At 50.4% G+C, this 16,752-nt stretch overlaps 7 protein-coding genes across 7 annotated transcripts; 1 reads left to right on the top strand and 6 right to left on the bottom strand.

The window, feature by feature from the left end:
- Positions 1 to 132: 132 nt before the first annotated feature.
- Positions 133 to 2,304, bottom strand: BABINDRAFT_161247 (flavin-containing monooxygenase). The gene has a single exon (XM_019128715.1). It carries the CDS (start codon positions 1,860 to 1,862, stop codon positions 243 to 245), a length of 1,620 nt encoding a protein of 539 aa, XP_018985610.1. The 5' UTR covers positions 1,863 to 2,304; the 3' UTR covers positions 133 to 242.
- A 490-nt stretch (positions 2,305 to 2,794) lies between these two features.
- BABINDRAFT_161246 (flavin-containing monooxygenase) lies at positions 2,795 to 5,104 on the bottom strand. Its single transcript, XM_019128714.1, has one exon. The coding sequence runs from the start codon at positions 4,604 to 4,606 to the stop codon at positions 2,972 to 2,974; it is 1,635 nt and encodes a 544-aa protein (XP_018985609.1). The 5' UTR covers positions 4,607 to 5,104; the 3' UTR covers positions 2,795 to 2,971.
- A 44-nt stretch (positions 5,105 to 5,148) lies between these two features.
- Positions 5,149 to 6,474, bottom strand: IST1 (Ist1p). Its single transcript, XM_019128713.1, has one exon. It carries the CDS (start codon positions 6,308 to 6,310, stop codon positions 5,495 to 5,497), a length of 816 nt encoding a protein of 271 aa, XP_018985608.1. The 5' UTR covers positions 6,311 to 6,474; the 3' UTR covers positions 5,149 to 5,494.
- Positions 6,475 to 6,899: 425 nt separating this feature from the next.
- On the bottom strand, positions 6,900 to 9,557 carry TFC4 (transcription factor TFIIIC subunit; the record flags this gene model as incomplete). The annotated part of the gene is made up of 1 exon (XM_019130798.1): positions 6,900 to 9,557. The coding sequence occupies one exon, from the start codon at positions 9,555 to 9,557 to the stop codon at positions 6,900 to 6,902; it is 2,658 nt and encodes an 885-aa protein (XP_018985607.1).
- Positions 9,558 to 10,143: 586 nt separating this feature from the next.
- BABINDRAFT_7732 (polyubiquitin-binding protein) lies at positions 10,144 to 11,896 on the top strand (the record flags this gene model as incomplete). Its single annotated transcript, XM_019132671.1, has 2 exons — positions 10,144 to 10,185; positions 10,868 to 11,896. The coding sequence occupies 2 exons, from the start codon at positions 10,144 to 10,146 to the stop codon at positions 11,894 to 11,896; spliced, it is 1,071 nt and encodes a 356-aa protein (XP_018985606.1).
- Positions 11,897 to 12,016: 120 nt separating this feature from the next.
- On the bottom strand, positions 12,017 to 13,486 carry BABINDRAFT_161241 (aldo/keto reductase). Its single transcript, XM_019128712.1, has one exon. The coding sequence runs from the start codon at positions 13,295 to 13,297 to the stop codon at positions 12,272 to 12,274; it is 1,026 nt and encodes a 341-aa protein (XP_018985605.1). The 5' UTR covers positions 13,298 to 13,486; the 3' UTR covers positions 12,017 to 12,271.
- Positions 13,487 to 13,913: 427 nt separating this feature from the next.
- MLS1 (malate synthase) lies at positions 13,914 to 15,611 on the bottom strand (the record flags this gene model as incomplete). The annotated part of the gene is made up of 1 exon (XM_019131707.1): positions 13,914 to 15,611. The coding sequence occupies one exon, from the start codon at positions 15,609 to 15,611 to the stop codon at positions 13,914 to 13,916; it is 1,698 nt and encodes a 565-aa protein (XP_018985604.1).
- Positions 15,612 to 16,752: the final 1,141 nt, after the last annotated feature.

The following is a 16,752-nucleotide window of genomic DNA, read 5'->3' as shown; positions in this document are numbered from 1 at the left end:
ATATATGGCTGAGAATACGGGCTGTGTAGGAAATTTTTGTTATACTTATATTTAGTCAATCTAGAATCATCGGAATGATAGTATAATCGGGATATAAATTTAATGTAAATGTGTATAATTAATATATATATATATATATACATGTATAATTGTAAATGTATCAATCTCATCCTTTGCTATATTTAAATATATGCGCACTGATGCAATACTTTTGGCTGAAAGACACGTACGCACATACTGAGCTAAGTGGCAAATACAAAGTCCTTCACGTAGCCATTCTTTTCCGCTTCTTCGATGTCTTTCACATATGCCGGAATACCAGATACGTAGTTTAAAGATTCTACTCTCTTCCCTGGGACGTTGGACCCCATATACCAGGATTTCGTCGTTGGCAACAAAGTAGCATTGCAGGCGTCATTGACACGTTTATACCAGACCTTCTCTGCTTCCTCGGTCGGAACAATAAATCCCTTGTCGTTTCTTTCCACAAACTCCACCGTTCTGATAATCCAATCGGCCTGGACCGCAGTGGAACTTGGGCCGTTGGAGAAGGCGGTTGGACCGTGTGGGCCATACAAATAGAACAAGTTTGGCATCTTTGCGATAGTCATTCCTAGGTGGGAAAAAGTGCCAGCCTTCCACCGGTCTGCAAGCTTAACCCCTCCTTGGCCCCTAATATCGATCTGATCAAACCCGCCTGTGACCGCATCAAAGCCCGTGGCAAGCACAATGATATCAAAATCAAACTCCTGAGAGGCAGTTTTAATCCCGGTAGCGGTAAACTCAGTGATTGGGTCCAGTTTGATATCCACGATATCCACATTATCCTGATTAAAGATCTCATAGAACCATTGCTCCAAGCAAGGTCTCTTGGTAAAGATATGGTACGGCGACTCTGCGGGAGCTAAAATCTCCAATTTTCGAGGATCTTCAACTCGGTGAGCCACTTTGTTTCTCCAGTATTCGTAGGCATAACGATTCGCTTCTTTGTTCAAGATTGCATCTTGGTAGTTTGAACTCCAGAATCTGAAACCCCCAGCAGCCCACTTCTCATCGTATAACGCTTTACGTTGCTCCGGGGTAGAGTCGACAGCGTTTTCCCAGGTAGTATCAAAGGCATTACCGCCCATAGTCTTCAAAGCATCACCAAGGATCTTGTCGTATTCAGGCTTCAAGACCTGCTGCTCTTCAACCGTAAGTTTACGTTGTCTCATTGGCAAAGCGGTATTAATGGATCTCTGGAACACGGTCAAGCTTTCAACCTCTCTGCCAATCTCTTGGATAACCTGGACTCCCGAGGCACCCGTACCGATTACCGCAACCTTTTTTCCCTTGACATCGACCCCTTCCCAAGGCCAGTCGGCGGTATGGAAACAAACCCCCTTAAACGTGTCCAAGTTCTTAAATGGAGGAATAATCTTTTTGGCAGCAAACCCGGTGCATAAAAGTAAGTATTTGCACTTGTACATCCCGGCACCCTCTCCGGTTACAGTAACGGTCCACGTATGGCTCTCATCGTCCCAGTGAGTAGCGGTTACCGTGGAGGCAAAGGAGTAGTCCTTGGAAATTTTCAACTTCTCGTCTGCGTGGGCAAAGTAGGCCTGAATCTCCTTCCAGCCGGGGAACCTCTCAGAGAAAGTCCAATCTTCCCACGCTTCTTTGATGAATAATTGGTAGACAGGAACTTCAGAGTCCACTCTGGCACCGGGATAGCGGTTGTGGTGCCAAACACCCCCGAGGGTGCTTCCCTTATCAATCCCGTGGACGGAGTATCCGAGCTTTCTGAGGTCGTACATGCACTTGACTCCTCCGAACCCAGCACCCACGATAATCGAGTCGTAATACATGGTGTCAGCGGTCATGGCTGAATCTGTATATTTTGGTAAAGGTATTGTCAGTTGACTGATCTAGCGAAGTTTATGTATCTCTTGTGTCTTGAAATCCGGATAAAGAGTAGGTTTCAACTATATGAAGTGTACAGATGGTTATGGGAATGTAAATGCCTTCCCCGCAGTCCTCTGTACCCAAGCAAATTATCCACATGCAGGTGAAAGGGCCCCGTAAACTTTAAACTGTACCAGGGATTGCCTGGTAATACCCCAAGTATCAAGCTAAGCGGGGCTTACTTTCGGGTAGAAGCCAACAGCTGCTCTCCGTATCTCCCAGGCATTCCAATGGTATGGGAATGACAACGGGAGACCCCTCACAAGTGCATGAAAGTGTGGGGGTGAAGAGCACTACGTTTTCGCGACTTCAACCCTCCGCTAGCTTCAATTATGCATGCTGGCCTGTTTTATGACGTAGAGCTTACCTGTACAACGTTAAAATGACCTTACAATGAGACCAAGAGCCGAAAAGCCATCCCCCACATTCCTGCACCTAACCCTCCTTGCCACCGCAGTTTGTTCTTTGCTACTTAACCATATAAGACTCGGATTAAAGATTATCGTCAAATGTAAATATATCCATAATATACTTGAGGGTGTCTTATGGATTAGTACAGGACTGCTTGCAGGGGTTTACCAGCTTGAACAGAGCGCGGTGCTTGGTGTCAGGGTGTTCCCCGCAGAGAGTAAAACTTAATTTACAGCAAACCGTCGAGTAGGTTTGAATAATAGAGATTTCGATGACCATTCTCGGCAGAATCACTTTGCGGGACCACCTAGGTGTATATACACTTTTTTTCCCCTCTCAATTTCGGTTGGATAATAAACCGAAGTATACCATTGGCTTTGTTACTGGACAAGCCAATACGTCACCAAGCCAAGTGTTTCGCGCCAAAACCTACTTTTAATAAGACCCCACACTATAAAGCTATAAATCAGCTTTCAAAATCCTTACATCTACCAAGTACTACATCAAGAGTAAGGTCAGTTCCAAAGAGTTAGGCTATCAGCCCGAAAATAAAAAGGAAATAAATTTCTATCCAGCGGGTTTACACGTAGTCATACCCAGCATTCCCCTAACCAGGTCAGATCTTAACCACAGGGGCAGCATTGCCGAAAATAAACCCTCTGTAACCTTCCCTTTCGGCGTCTTCAATATCCTTGGTGTATGCTGGAATACCGGCCACGTAGTTCAAAGACTCGATCTTCTTGCCGGGGATGTTGGCACCCATATACCAGGACTTGCTAGAATAGAACAAGGTTCCCTTGCAGGTGTCGTTGACATGATTGTACCACGTCCTCTCGGCTTCTTTGGTTGGTACCATGTATCCCTTGTTGTTCTTCTCGACAAAAGAAACAGCCCTGGAAATCCACTCAGACTGAATGGCGGTGGAAGTGGGACCGTTGGAGAAGGCCGTTGGACCATGGGGGCCGTACAAGAAAAATAGATTCGGCATCTCGGAGATGGTCATACCCAAGTAGGAGTACGTTCCATCGGCCCATTTGTCGGTAAGCTTCACGCCGCCCTGGCCCCTAATGTCTATCAAGTTGAAGCCACCGGTAACTGCATCGAAACCGGTGGCAAATACAACGATATCGAAATCAAACTCCTGAGAGGCAGTCTTGATACCAGTTTCGGTGAATTTTACAATCGGGTCTTGCTTGATGTCCACAATATCCACGTTGTCCTGGTTGAGGATCTCGTAGTAGTACTGCTCTAATGACGGTCTCTTGGTCAAAATATGATACGGTTGCTTCGTTGGGGCCAAGATCTCTAATTTTCTCGGATCCTTGACCCTCTCGGAGACTCTTCCTCTCCAGTACTCGTAGGCCAACGCGTTGGCTTCCGGGTTTGCGACAGTGTCTTGGAAGTTACCTCCCCAGAATCTGAACCCCCCGCCGGCCCACTTTTCATCGTAGACCGCCTTGCGTTCTTCCGGGGTGGCGTCAACAGCATTCAGGAAAGTTGCGTTAAAGGTGTTACCAGCAATGGTGAGCTTAGCGGCTTCAAGAATTTTTGGGTACTCTGGCTTTAACGCGTCTTGTTCCTTCGCGCTGAGTTTCCTCTGAACCATGGGTAACGCGGTGTTGATCGATCTCTGGAACACGGTCAAACTTCCAACTTCTCTGCCGATTTCCTGAATCACCTGAACACCTGAAGCACCCGTACCGATGACGGCAACCTTCTTGCCCTTGACGTCGATTCCTTCGTGTGGCCACTCAGCCGTATGGAATGCGAGTCCCTTGAACTTGTCCCTGTTCTTAAACGAAGGGATGACCGTCTTGGCAGCGAACCCCGTGCACACCAGGAGGTACCTGGACGTGTAAACACCGGCTCCTTTTCCGGTAACGGTGACGGTCCAGTGTTTGGCCTCTTCGTTCCAGTGGGTGGTGGTAACCGTGGAGGAATAAGTGTAATCCTTGGAGATGTTTAACTTCTTGTCCACGTGCGCGAAGTAGGCTTGAAGCTCCTCCCAACCAGGGAACGCCTCAGAGAAATTCCAGTCTTCATAGACCTCGCTAATAAACAATTGGTAAACTGGAACTTCCGAATCAACTCTGGCGCCTGGGTAACGGTTGTGCTGCCAGACACCACCGAGGGTGGAGCCCTTATCGAAACCATGAATGGACAATCCAAGTTTTCTAAGGTCGTGGATAAGTTTGATAGCTCCAAAGCCAGCACCAATGATGATGACGTCATGCAGAGTATTGGAGGACATTGAGCGAGTTGTTGATCCTGGTATGGTGTCTTAGGTGGGAACGAAAGAGACTGGTGTGATTCTGAGATAAAATTTGGGACCTGAAATACGGAAATGCCACAGATATATATACTGTTCGTGGATAAAATTGGCTCAAGCACAGTAAACGTTAATACACCATGTCTTCCCCTTAAGCCTTACTTCGGGCATAAATGGGACTGCAACAAAACAAACACAATTTCATATGTTAACATGTATCTCACATACATATTTCTAATCTTAATAATGTGCAGATGTTTAGTGGAGGGAGTTATACAAAGTACTAAAAGAGTATCACCACGAATATTTTTGCAACCGCGTACTTTCTGCAGACGCAAAAAGCATTTGGAGCAATGACACAGCGGGGAACTCCACAACCGTACGTACCGATCATGGGAATGCTTTATGAATACAATCGCACGGGACATTCTCGAAAATCCCTCGGGTAAGCGTTCCCCAGATTTCAGCCGTAGCTGGGCTTTGTGGCAACACCGCAACTAGAATACGTAGGGTTAGGTCAACAGACATTTTATTTGATCTATTCGACTTTACAAAATAAACCCATACACGTCAGTCGCGCACTCGGTTGAAACTTCAGTCACCAACTAGACCTCCCTGCCAAAACGTCCGATCGCGGAAGTCCCCCGGAAGGAATTCGTCGCCGTGAGAACATGAATGATACTTTACCTAAGCTTAGTCACCACCGGCTTTTCGCTTAGCCGACCCGGGATAAACATGCAAGCTACACCCTCCGACACTTCAACTTTGAAATGGCCCTACATCTCGACAAAGGAATATACTAGGCAGTTTGAACATCCCCGTAAATTACATTTCAGTCTATGGCTGAAGCACTGTATGCCGTCCTCCCCTCTATTTCTTCTTCAACGCCTCAAACCGCTTCTTCAACAAATCAAAATCGTCCTCCGCGGAGGCTTTCTTGGGCTGCGGCTCGTTGGTGCTGACTCTTCTCACCTGGACTCCGCTTGGCACTTTGACTTCGGGCTTTCTGTTGTCTACGGTCTTTGCGGGCGGCTTGACGGAGATTGGCGTAATTGACTTGGGATCCAACCCGGATAATCTCCTCTCCACGGATGTTCTAGGAGGTTCTTCGTCATTGATATCCAAGATTTCGATAGCCGGCACCTCCTCCTTCTCGCCACCGTCGCTCCCCTCATCGTCACTTGCTTCTTTTTCACTGACCACCGCTTCGGAAAAGGTCACGTCGTAGGCACGCGCGATTTCTGTCAAGTATAACACCACCAACTCTTCGGACGGAGCCTTCACCTGGCATCGGTCGACGATGCGTTGCGCCACAGCTCCATCAGCATTTTCCTTGGCTGCAATGGCAAACTCAGGGCCATACTTGTGGATCAAGAGCTCTCTGATTGTGCTTAACTCCTTGATTTCCGCGTGCGGCGCGGCATAGATGATTGTCTTCACCGCCTCCACCAAGCCGGGGTCACACTCTTTTTGCTCCAATAAGCCCACGCGGGCCGAGAGTAATTCGCAGTAGAGTTCGAGGTATTCCAACAACTCGACGCGGATATCCTGTCGGATAATGTTCTCTACCCGGATTTTGGCGTTGGACTCCTTGCCCTGCGCGAGCAAGTCTGCCATTTGGCGTCTCAGCTGTTTGGCAATGGCCGTCTCCTTGGTCTGGGTGAACCGGAGGCGGCTGATTGCCATTTTGAGTGTGATTTTTATTCTTTGCTGGGAGTGTTAGTAAGCGTTAGGCCATTATCACTTCCCTCGGAAGGCGTCACTAATTTTCAGAGTACATACAACTGGGGAAACGCTGGGAGCCATTTTGGTATTGTATTTGTAACTCCTGTAAGGATATAGTGAATGATTGGGGTTTAGTGCGGGTTAAAGGGTGCTAGTGTCAAGTTCTTATCGGCGTAGGCAATCCGAAAGTAGGGGCAGGAGACAGGATTTGGTCGTGATGCTTTATCCGGGATATAAAGGCTGAGTAGAAAAATATGCAACCCAGAAACCAGTAATGATAGACGAAACCGTTAAGACAAACTTATACAAGTGGAAACAAATGTTTCTGTACGGTTTGACAACACGTTCGTAGATGATCATGACCAGCTAAAAACATCTCTTTGTTACTCGATGAAGTTGCCATTATTTACAAATTATATAAATATATACCAAGAAAACTAGTCGAGTTTTTACTCTCGATACTCATTAACCTTCAGAGTAAATAGACCAAGTCATAATGTGCGTTCCAGGCTATTCCGGGGAAAACCCCCAGCCTTCGCACTCCACTTGCTTAGATCGTCAAATACTTCTCCGTTAACACATTCGCCAACTCGGTATTCCCATTAATTGAATAAATCAACGACAAGTTATACGCCGCTTCGGCCCTTAAATCGTACTCCTCGTCCAACCCCTCGAACGCCAACACCTTCTCATAGTACGGCACTGCCAACGTGGTCAAACCGAGCATATGAAACGCGCGGCCAAAGTTGTAGTTCACCTCCTGCTCCTCATACACCGTCTTGCCCTGTCTCAAATCGGCATACTCCATCAAGTACGAGAACCCCTGGAGTACCTGGAAGTGGCGGTTGAGCGACAAGCGCTGCATGGAGCGGTGCAAATTGTTCAAGCCCACAATGAAACACAACATGGGGTCCTTGTTGAAGTGCTTGTAGGCTCTCAAGGCATACCCCAATGACGGGACATAGGACTTCCCGCCACTCAACAAACAGTAGTAGATGTGCAACAAATACGGGTTTTCCTTTTCGGGCGTCACGCGGTTGGAAATCGTCGCCATACCGGGAATCGCGCGGCCCTGCTTGATCGAGTCATACGCCTTGATCTGGCGCAAGAAGTATTTCTGATGGTTCAACGATGTGAGGATCTGGCACGCGTAGCCCCCCGACGGCAACAAGAGCATAAAGAGGCGCAAGACCTTTGAGTTAAACTGGTTGTGGTTGAGTAGCACCCGCACATTGAGCATGATGCTTGTGTAATCGCCAGTCATGAGCGCAAGCGAGATGCGCACCATAAGCATCGTGTGGTCTTGGGTCTTGTCATGGTGGAAGATAGCGCACGTGCGCGCCATCTCCACAATCGACACCGCCTCCTCCTCCTGGTGCTCATAGAGGGTCAACACGAGGGCATAGCGCATGAACAACTCAAACCAACGCTCGTACGACACCCCACGAAACTCCGTGCGTGACGTCACCTTGAACTTTGCATTCTCTTCGGTCACTGAGTCGTAGAGGTTGTACACCCGCGCCAACCGCTCGTCGATGTTCATCTGCCGTCTACGCTTGTGGATGAAGATCCCCATGAACTTCTTCGACTTGTCTTTGGGGAAGAACGAGCGCACGTTGCTGAAGATCTCGATCAACTGCGACGCGAGCTGGCACCATGTCAGCCGCGGGATCGCGTCGTCCAACGCCGCCCACAACCGCTCCAACGTGTGGAACTTCTTGAGCACCTTTGCGTTGAGCATTTTCTCGTTTTCTACCCGTTCGTCCTCAAGGGCCTTGTTAAACCCGCGCTTTGGCCGCCGGTGCACCTCCTGGATCATCGCCATGTTGTTGCGCTCGTCCTCCTCCATCTCGCGGAGCACGTCCGTCACCTCGGGCGTCTCCAGCCACTCACCGCGCGCCTTCTGCGCCGCACGCGCCTGTGCTACCTCGCGGATGTACGCCTGCGACTTGGCCATGCTGCCGACGTGGAAGTACGTCTCTGCGATGGCGAGCTTGACATCGAGGTTGTCGGGATCTGCCTCCAACACGCTCAAGTACCCGCGCTCCGCATCACGGTAGCGGCCGGTCTCATGCCAACAGTTGGAGAGGGAAAGCACTAACCCCACGTCCGAGAATTCTGGCTGTCCGAGCAATGGCTCGAGGAAACGGAGCGCGTCCTCGTACATTCCGAGCTGCTCGAGCACCTTACCAACCTCGAGGTGGAGGTCCGCAATCTCTGTTAGCTCCTCCTCGAACAAGTACGCAAAGTGGTGCAACGCCTCGTCGGCCTCTTTCATGTTCAACCGGCAGAAACCGAGCTTGACGCGGATATCGATGGGGAGCGCACGGTTCTTCTGTTGGTCATGCATGGAGAGCGCTGCGTACGCGGGATGAACGGTGTAACGGGCGGCATCAAACTCCTCGTCGCCCGTCCACCATGTCTCATCCGCACGGTCCGATAACCAGCGCGCAGCAACCGTAATAATCTGCACGCACGGCTCCCACAAACCTAACTTTGCGTACAACTCTGCGAGGATGTTGAGCTCCGACCACTCAAACACCGGGTACTCCCCCTCTGCTTCTCTCATGTTCTGATCAAAAATCCGGAGATAGACGTTAATAGCGTCGTTTGTCCGGTTCTGCTCGACGTAGCACATTGCTAGCTCCTTCACCACGTTGATGTCCGTGGGAAACGCCTTGTGTAGCTTCTGAAACCCCTCCAACGCGCGCCCCGAGTGGCCGATCTCACGATAGATGACCGCGCGGTTGAAGATGGACTTCATGTCGGTCCCGTTGGAGGCGGCGATTCCGCGCTTGAAGCAGTAGATCGCTTGGGTAGAGTTCCCGAGGTCGTGGCTCAACTCCGCCACTGACGCCCAGAACTCGTAGTCCCAGTTATTGATGTGCGCCGCGCAGAACCACGCGGTGCAGCACTCCTCAAGCTTTCCCTGTTGCTTGTAGATCTCGCCGAGCGTCTTGTACGCACCAAAGTTCTTGGGGTCTTTCTGGATAACTTCCTTGTACAAGTCTTGCGCCACGTGGATGTCGTTGCGGACGAACGCCTCGTTGGCTTGAGAAAGGAGAATCCGCACCTCCGGTTCCAAGTCGCGATCCTTTGTGCGACGGTTCATCTTGCGCTTCAACGCCGCGAGCCCGCGCTTCTTCTTTTTGGACTTGTGGAATACAGCCTCTCGGATCGCGTCCTTGAAGTCCTCGTCATTCTTCATGATGTCTTCGTCGTTGATTTCATACGTGTTTTCGTCCGAGGAAAAGCCGAGGTCAGCGGGGACAGAGTCCGAGTCCGAAGAAAAGAATGCATTTGCTGATGCAAAGGCGTTAGCCTGAGCCTCGATATCGCTGAAATCAGAGTCAAAAGCATTCGCGTCAGCAAAGGCGTTTGCGGCATTGTCACTATCACTAGCGTTTGCGGGAGCGAAGGCGTTTGTGTAGGAATCTGTATAGGCGTTTGTGCGGGTGTAGTCCTCTCTCTCTTTAAAAAGAACACTATCAATGGGAGCCTCCGTCCTTCCCTCTTTATTTCCACCGGCGATCCTTGGTTTCACCGCCTTTCCCGGTTTCAGTGAGGTAGTTGCTTTATTGTGTTTGGCGCTTGGTTCGGCGGCTAATGCAAACTCCTCGTCTGACGAGACGATTGTGTTGGCAGAGCGCGTGGTCCGCTTGGATACAGTCTCTTTGGGCGCTACAGCACTGCTAGAGCGTTTTCTAGGGGGCATGGTGATGGTGTGAGGTATAATGGAGAGAGTGTACTGTGTGGGTTAAGCTTTTAACCACTGATTTGATCAAGGTTGATATATGTCGTGTATGAACCAAGGAAGGCGCGGCGGTGCGCTCATCGTAGGGGTGCGGACGCGGGGTGTTTGCTTAGAGAAGTGAGTTGGCGGTTATACGACAAGCGCAAAAAGGTTTTAGTGATTATTTATCAGTGTCTTATTGGCCGACATTTTAATTCTTTGTGAACCGATCTGGCCGAATGCAACTCCCTCCCCAGTTACCCCAAAAGTTTCGGCAACGACAAAGATTTTAAAAACAATCACGTGGAAGCAAGATATATTGAGTTTACGTCCGTGTCGCAAACAACTGTTTGATTTCCCTCACTTTAATGCTCTTACGGACCAGTTGCGGTTTATAAAAACTAAAATTCCCATTAGGTTGCTTCGGTGTAAGCTCTTTTCCTAGACTCTTTAGCCGTTCGTGCTTATACGTAAAACAATGGATTACAGTTACGATACCGGTAATTGGCACTTTCACAACTCAAGCCCTTCCTCATAGCCCCGATTTATCGTACATGTGTTTATCTAACCATCTATTTGTGTCTCTTGAAGGAATAACAGTTCTCTCTTTCAACCCCATCTCTCTTCATCCTGCACCTAGTGCTAACATTTGCCATCGCATACAAATCGCTGCCCTTAAACCAAATGCAACCTCCCTTTTCTTTCAATCGTTTCTATCCTACTCAACCCAATTACAATGGTAAGTATCAGTCTGGCTCTCTCTCTGATCAGTGACTAACGTCCAGTTTTCCGGATTTGCTACGCCGTACTTTGCCCGAGATGCCAAGTTCCTGGACTACTTCCGTTGCTACCCAGTTGCGATGATGGCGTCCGCGTCAAGCAAGGACGACGCAAACTTTGGCGGCAAGATCTTCCTCCCGCCATCCGCTCTCAACAAGCTCACCATGTTGCACATCCGCTACCCGATGCTCTTTGAGCTTGAGAGCGAGGAAATGGGTCTGAAGACCCACTCGGGGGTGTTGGAGTTCGTCGCGGAGGAGGGGCGTGCGTACCTCCCGCAGTGGATGATGTCCACGCTCCGTATTCAGCCGGGCGCCTTGTTGAAGATCACTAACACGGACGTGCCATTGGGGCTGTTTGTCAAGATCGAGCCACAGTCGGTCGATTTCTTGGACATTACCGACCCCAAAGCAGTACTCGAGAACGTCTTGAGACGATTCACGACGTTAACTGAAGGTGATATCATAGAGATTAGCTATAATGACACAATCTACGGTATCAAGGTATTGGAGGCCAAGCCAGAGCTGGCATCGCGTGCAATTTGTGTGGTCGAGACGGATTTGGAGACGGACTTTGCACCGCCTGTGGGTTATGTCGAGCCTGATTACAAAGCTGAGTCCACGCGCACGCAGACACCCGTTCCGTTGCAGCAAGGTGCCATGTCGCGCGCGATCGAATACGCGCAGCTTGTTTCACGCACCAATTCCAAGCCTGACCCGTTCGCCAGCCTGGGCCACAAGCTCTCGGGTAAAGCTGTTGAGGAGAAACTGGAAGTGGTGTCATATGCACTTGAAGATATCAAGCTTGACGGCGTGCCGGCGCCGCTCGTGCTTCCGCAGGGCCAGTTGTTCTTTGGATTTCCCGTAACCGCGGTAGAGCGAGAGGAGGTGGTGGAAGAGGAGATCCAAGGGGTATTTAAGGGCGAGGGGCAGTCATTGAGGCAATCGCGAAAGCGCAAGGATAAGAGTGGGATGGAATTTTTCAGTCAGAAGGACAAGGCGAGAAGTCCACCGGAGGTGATTGAAATTGACTAGTCCCAGGCTCGGAAACGAATCAGAGGAACTTGGGGATAAGCAGAACGAACTGAGATAGCATCAATGTGTTGTATGTGTACGCGAATTATATCATTTAGGAGATTGGGATCCACACACTACACTTGATCTAATGGTATTGTAAATAAGTAGGTTGCGAGCTTTTTCTTTTTTTTTAGCTGTAAATGACAACCTTTTGGCTGTTGGTACATTAGATCTAATAACACCTTGTGGTATTACAACCTTATGCTGCATCTTAGGACCACCATTGTTTACCGACTGGAATGTATGCCTTACGGGATTCTAGATGAAAAAGATAGCCTCAATCTGCCCCTAGAATCTACATTCCCTGCCGCCCATGTACACCGATTCCTCCCATTAGTACGGCCGTCTTGGCTGATACGGCTCGCCCAAATAGGTAAGCTCTTCTTCGGTAAAGACAACGTCGAACGCTGTCAACAAGTCGTCGACTCTCTCCACAGACGTGATCCCCACAATCGGAGAGGCGCCCTGGGCGAGAACCCAGGCGGTGGAGACAGCGGCCATAGAGACTTTTTTCTTGGTTGCAACTCCCTCTACCCTCTTTAAGATTTCGTGGTCAGCGGCTGTTAACGTATTCAAACTCAAAGGTTTCAACAACTTATCCGACTCCTTTCTATCCGAAGATTCGGCAGCGGGGCGGGTCAATATGCCCCTGGCGTTGGGGGACCACGGAATGAGGCCGATCCCGCTCTTCTTGCAGTACGGAATCATCTCTCTCTCCTCCTCACGATAGAGCAAGTTGAGGTAGTTCTGCATGGAAACAAACTTGGTCCAGCCGCGGGTTTCTGCCACGTACTGTAACTCCACAAACTCAGTAGCTTTCATGGTAGATGCACCGATGTATCTAGTGTAGCCCAACCGAATGATGTCGTGCAATGCCTTCATAACTTCCTCAGCCGGGGTCTCTTTGTCTAAACGGTGCACCTGCAAGACGTCAATGTACGTCCCTAATCTGCCTACGGAGCCTTCCACAGCGTCGAAAATGTGCTTGCGGGACAAACCTTGGGCGTTGTGGTAGTTCACCTTTGGGAAGCTGTCACGGGTGGACAAGTTAAACCCCTGAGTAACAGGGTCGACTGGGTGGAAACACTTGGTCAAGATCACGATTCGATCTCTGGGGATGTCGTACTTCTTGATCCACTTCCCCAACATTTCCTCCGAGTGCCCATTGGAGTAGCTGTCGGCGGTGTCAAACGTGCGGATCCCCACTTCGTAGCACTTGTTCAAGATGGCAAACACCTTCTCCTCATCGTCAATGATCCAGTCGGCCCAGGACTTGTCGCCGAAGGCCATGCAGCCGCAGATAAGACGCGAGATCTTCAAGCCAGATTTTCCGAGGTTGGTGTATGGGACATCGACCATGTTGATTGTGTGGGAAGGAAAGGGTGGTTAGACGGAGAGCATGGGGGAGCTCCAGTGCCTATTTATATCCGAGGGGTGGAGAATAAGCTTCTGCATGTGCATTTACGGGGAGGCATCCACAACGTGAATATTTGCATCGTTCAAAGCCCTGGTTTCGTCTGAGCCACATATTGGGGTGATTACTAGTAAAAAAAAATTAGGTCAATTTACGCCGGGTGGGAGTATCTGTGTTGGATAATGGGGCATGCACGTTACCAGGGGCAATCGGGCTTGTTTCGGATATTTTCGCCGAAACAATCTCCGAGAAATGTTGGCGTTTTATTATAAATCACCCTTCCGGTAGGAGGTCATCTACGTACCCATACCGCTTATATGAACCTACCCGATCCAAGTATGACCGGTCTAGAGTACGTATATTTGACTCGTATGGCCGTACCACAACGGTCTTGCAGTCGGGAAAGAGGTTAATTCCAGCTGCTCTAATCTGTTTAGGAGAAACCCATGCTGATCCAAATACTAATACAACCGCATTGCCTAAACTTGCTTTGTCCGTTATCGTATATTAGAAACTAGGTCACAGACCCATCAAAAGTGAAATATAAACAAACCAGTACAACTACAACTTGGAGGCACCGAACGCGGCAACACCTCTGCCACCGGCAGTCTTCTTGGAAATCTCCTCGTACAAGTCCAAGGTCAAGAAGTTGTCGTACTCGCCGTTGCGGCCCGGGATGGCACCCTTCTTGAAGTAACTAACAGCCTGGTTGTACGCCTCTGGGGCGTTTCTGGCCTTGGCGTCCTTGATCAAGCCTCCGACAACCTCACCAACCAACTGGGACACGTAGTCAGCGGTAATGACCTTGCCGTTGGTGGTCTTGGCCCCGTGTCTGATCCATTGCCACAACTGGGAACGGGAGACTTCGGCGGTAGCGGCGTCTTCCATCAAATAGTTGATTGGCACACAGCCAATCCCCCGGAGCCAGGCTTCGGTGTACCCTAAACCAATGGCGATGTTGGTGCGGATCCCAGCCTCGGTAACCTCGGACTTGGCGTCGCCCACGGACGGGGACAACAAGTCTCTGGCAGTGATCTTCTTCTTTGGAGGCAAGCTGGCGTCAACCGGCTTGAAGATCTGGTTAGGGCCCGGCATGTGCTTGTTGAAGATGTTGTACGCCTCGACGGCCAAGGCTGGGTGCGCGACCCAGGTACCGTCGTGGCCAGCAAGCACCTCGCGTAACTTGTCAGACCTGACGTTGTTCATGGCGGCCTCGTTGGCCTTGGCGTCGTCCTTAATTGGAATCAATGCGGCCATCCCGCCCATAGCGTGGACTTGGCGCTTGTGGCAGGTTTCGATCAACAACTGCACGTACGACGCCATGAACGGCGCCTTCATGGTAACCTGGGATCTGTCTGGCAAGATAAACTCCTTGTGGTTACGCAAGGACTTGATGAAGGAGAAGATGTAGTCCCAACGGCCACAGTTCAACCCCGCAGAGTGCTGGCGGAGGGAGTAGATGATTTCGTCCATCTGGAAGGCGGCTGGGAGGGTTTCGATCAAGACGGTAGCTCTGATGGTCCCGATTGGCAAGCCGATCGCGGATTGGGCCTGGCAGAAGATGGCGTTCCACAACGCGGCTTCCTTGTAGTGCTCCATCTTTGGGAGGTAGAAATATGGACCCGCGCCGTTGGCAACCAAATACTTTGCGTTGTTGAAGAAGTAGATGGCAAAATCCAAGATCCCCCCGGAAACCGGCTCACCGTCCACGGTGATGTGGTTGTCGTGCAAGTGCCAGCCTCTTGGTCTGACAATCAAGGTTGGGTGTCTCTTGTCCGCCAACAGGTACGTCTTCTTCGGCGTCTTCAAGGAGATGGTGCCGCGGATGGCGTCGTACAAGTTGACCTGGCCGTCAACCACATTGAACCAGGTTGGGGTGGAAGAGTCTTCGAAGTCGGCCATGTAGGTGGCGACATCGGAGTTGAAGGCATTGATGACCATCTTACGGTCGGTAGGGCCGGTGATTTCCACGCGACGGTCCTCCAAGCCCGGCGCGAGAACCGGACCGGTCCAGGTCGCGTCATCACGGATGAAGGCAGTTTCGGGGAAAAAGTCGGGGAAGTGACCGGCGTCGCGACGCTGCTGCTCGGTCTCACGGGCGGCCAAGAGGGCCAATCTCTGTTTGTTGAAAGTGCGGTGCAAGGTTGCGACGAAAGAAAGCGCCTCTGGGGAGTACAAGTGCTTGGCGTTGGCGGCAATTGGCGCCTTTAACACGACGCCGGCTAAGACGTCCACGGATTGGGGGAAGGGAGAAGGCATGATAGCTGAATGAGGTGGGAAAAAGTGAGGTAGGGGATGAGAGAAGCGGAAATTCTGGGGTAGCGTCTGTTTAAATATGATTTGGCGGAAATTATTCTCAGTCCGCAAGCTCGTGCTTACCCGGCGCTAGCGGCCACCTTTGGCGTGTAAGCACTGGCATGCGATAACGTTTAAGGTTGCACGCGCGGGCCTACGGGTCTCACCAGGAGTGCTTATCGTCGTGGGGAAGTTTCACATGGCAATAGCGAGCCGCTGGTCCAGATGCGTCACGTGGAAGCGTGCCGAAGACTGACTCGGGGAGCGGACTTCTATGTACGCCACACGGTGAGGCGTCTCTTAAGGCACCGAGTCGGGGGAGATCCTGCGTATTTCAAGGACTGGGTGTAGTGCGGGATGGAGGAAACTCTAAGTAATCTACAGCACGTGCTCGGACCGCCGGACAATGGTGGATTAGGCCGCTGGCCCGATCTCGGACTCCGGTTCGGCCAACAACAACGCCGGCAATGTCGTACGTGGGTGAGCTCCGGTTGACTCACAGGTTTCTGCGGTCCCGGGGTTGTCGCTATGCAATGTGGTTCGGGGGAGGGAATGGTTAGCTTATTTCTGGTTTGTGATATGTGACGGAATTCATAAGGGCTTCCAATAGGTTTGTAAGGATGCTTTGAGATGTGGTACAGGATTTACAAAGCCGGTCGTTGTAACACTCGTGTAGTACGCGGGGCAACAGTTGCGTTGGCACATAGTTTCACTTTCCACGCCTAAAATGAGGCAGTCCGCGGGGCAATTGACGCGAACCCGGGGGGAGTTAAATTTCACGGTTGCTTTCTATACATGATGGAGCTATTGGACAGATGACGCTGACGTAGTTCTGTGCATTTACAACAAAAGTCTAGCTGACGCGCCTGTAAGCGTACCCTGAGGAATACTATGGACGATTTGCGCATGGCTCAAGCCATATCTGTGCTCCTGCGTATCTATAGTATATTGGTCAAGCTACGTTTAGGAGCTCTTTCGTTATGGAAATATTAGAGGTAGATACGGTTCTTGACAATGCCAACTTAGGTTTCACACACTAAATTCATTGTGACCACCGGAATGCCCCAAGCGGGTTCGTCTAGAAACGGATGACACAAGGCTCCTA

This window comes from Babjeviella inositovora (assembly GCF_001661335.1).
Source record: "Babjeviella inositovora NRRL Y-12698 unplaced genomic scaffold BABINscaffold_5, whole genome shotgun sequence".
Taxonomy (NCBI): Eukaryota; Fungi; Ascomycota; class Pichiomycetes; order Serinales; genus Babjeviella; species Babjeviella inositovora.
The sequence above is the reverse complement of the archived record's forward strand: the minus strand, read 5'-3'. Positions and strand labels throughout refer to the sequence as shown.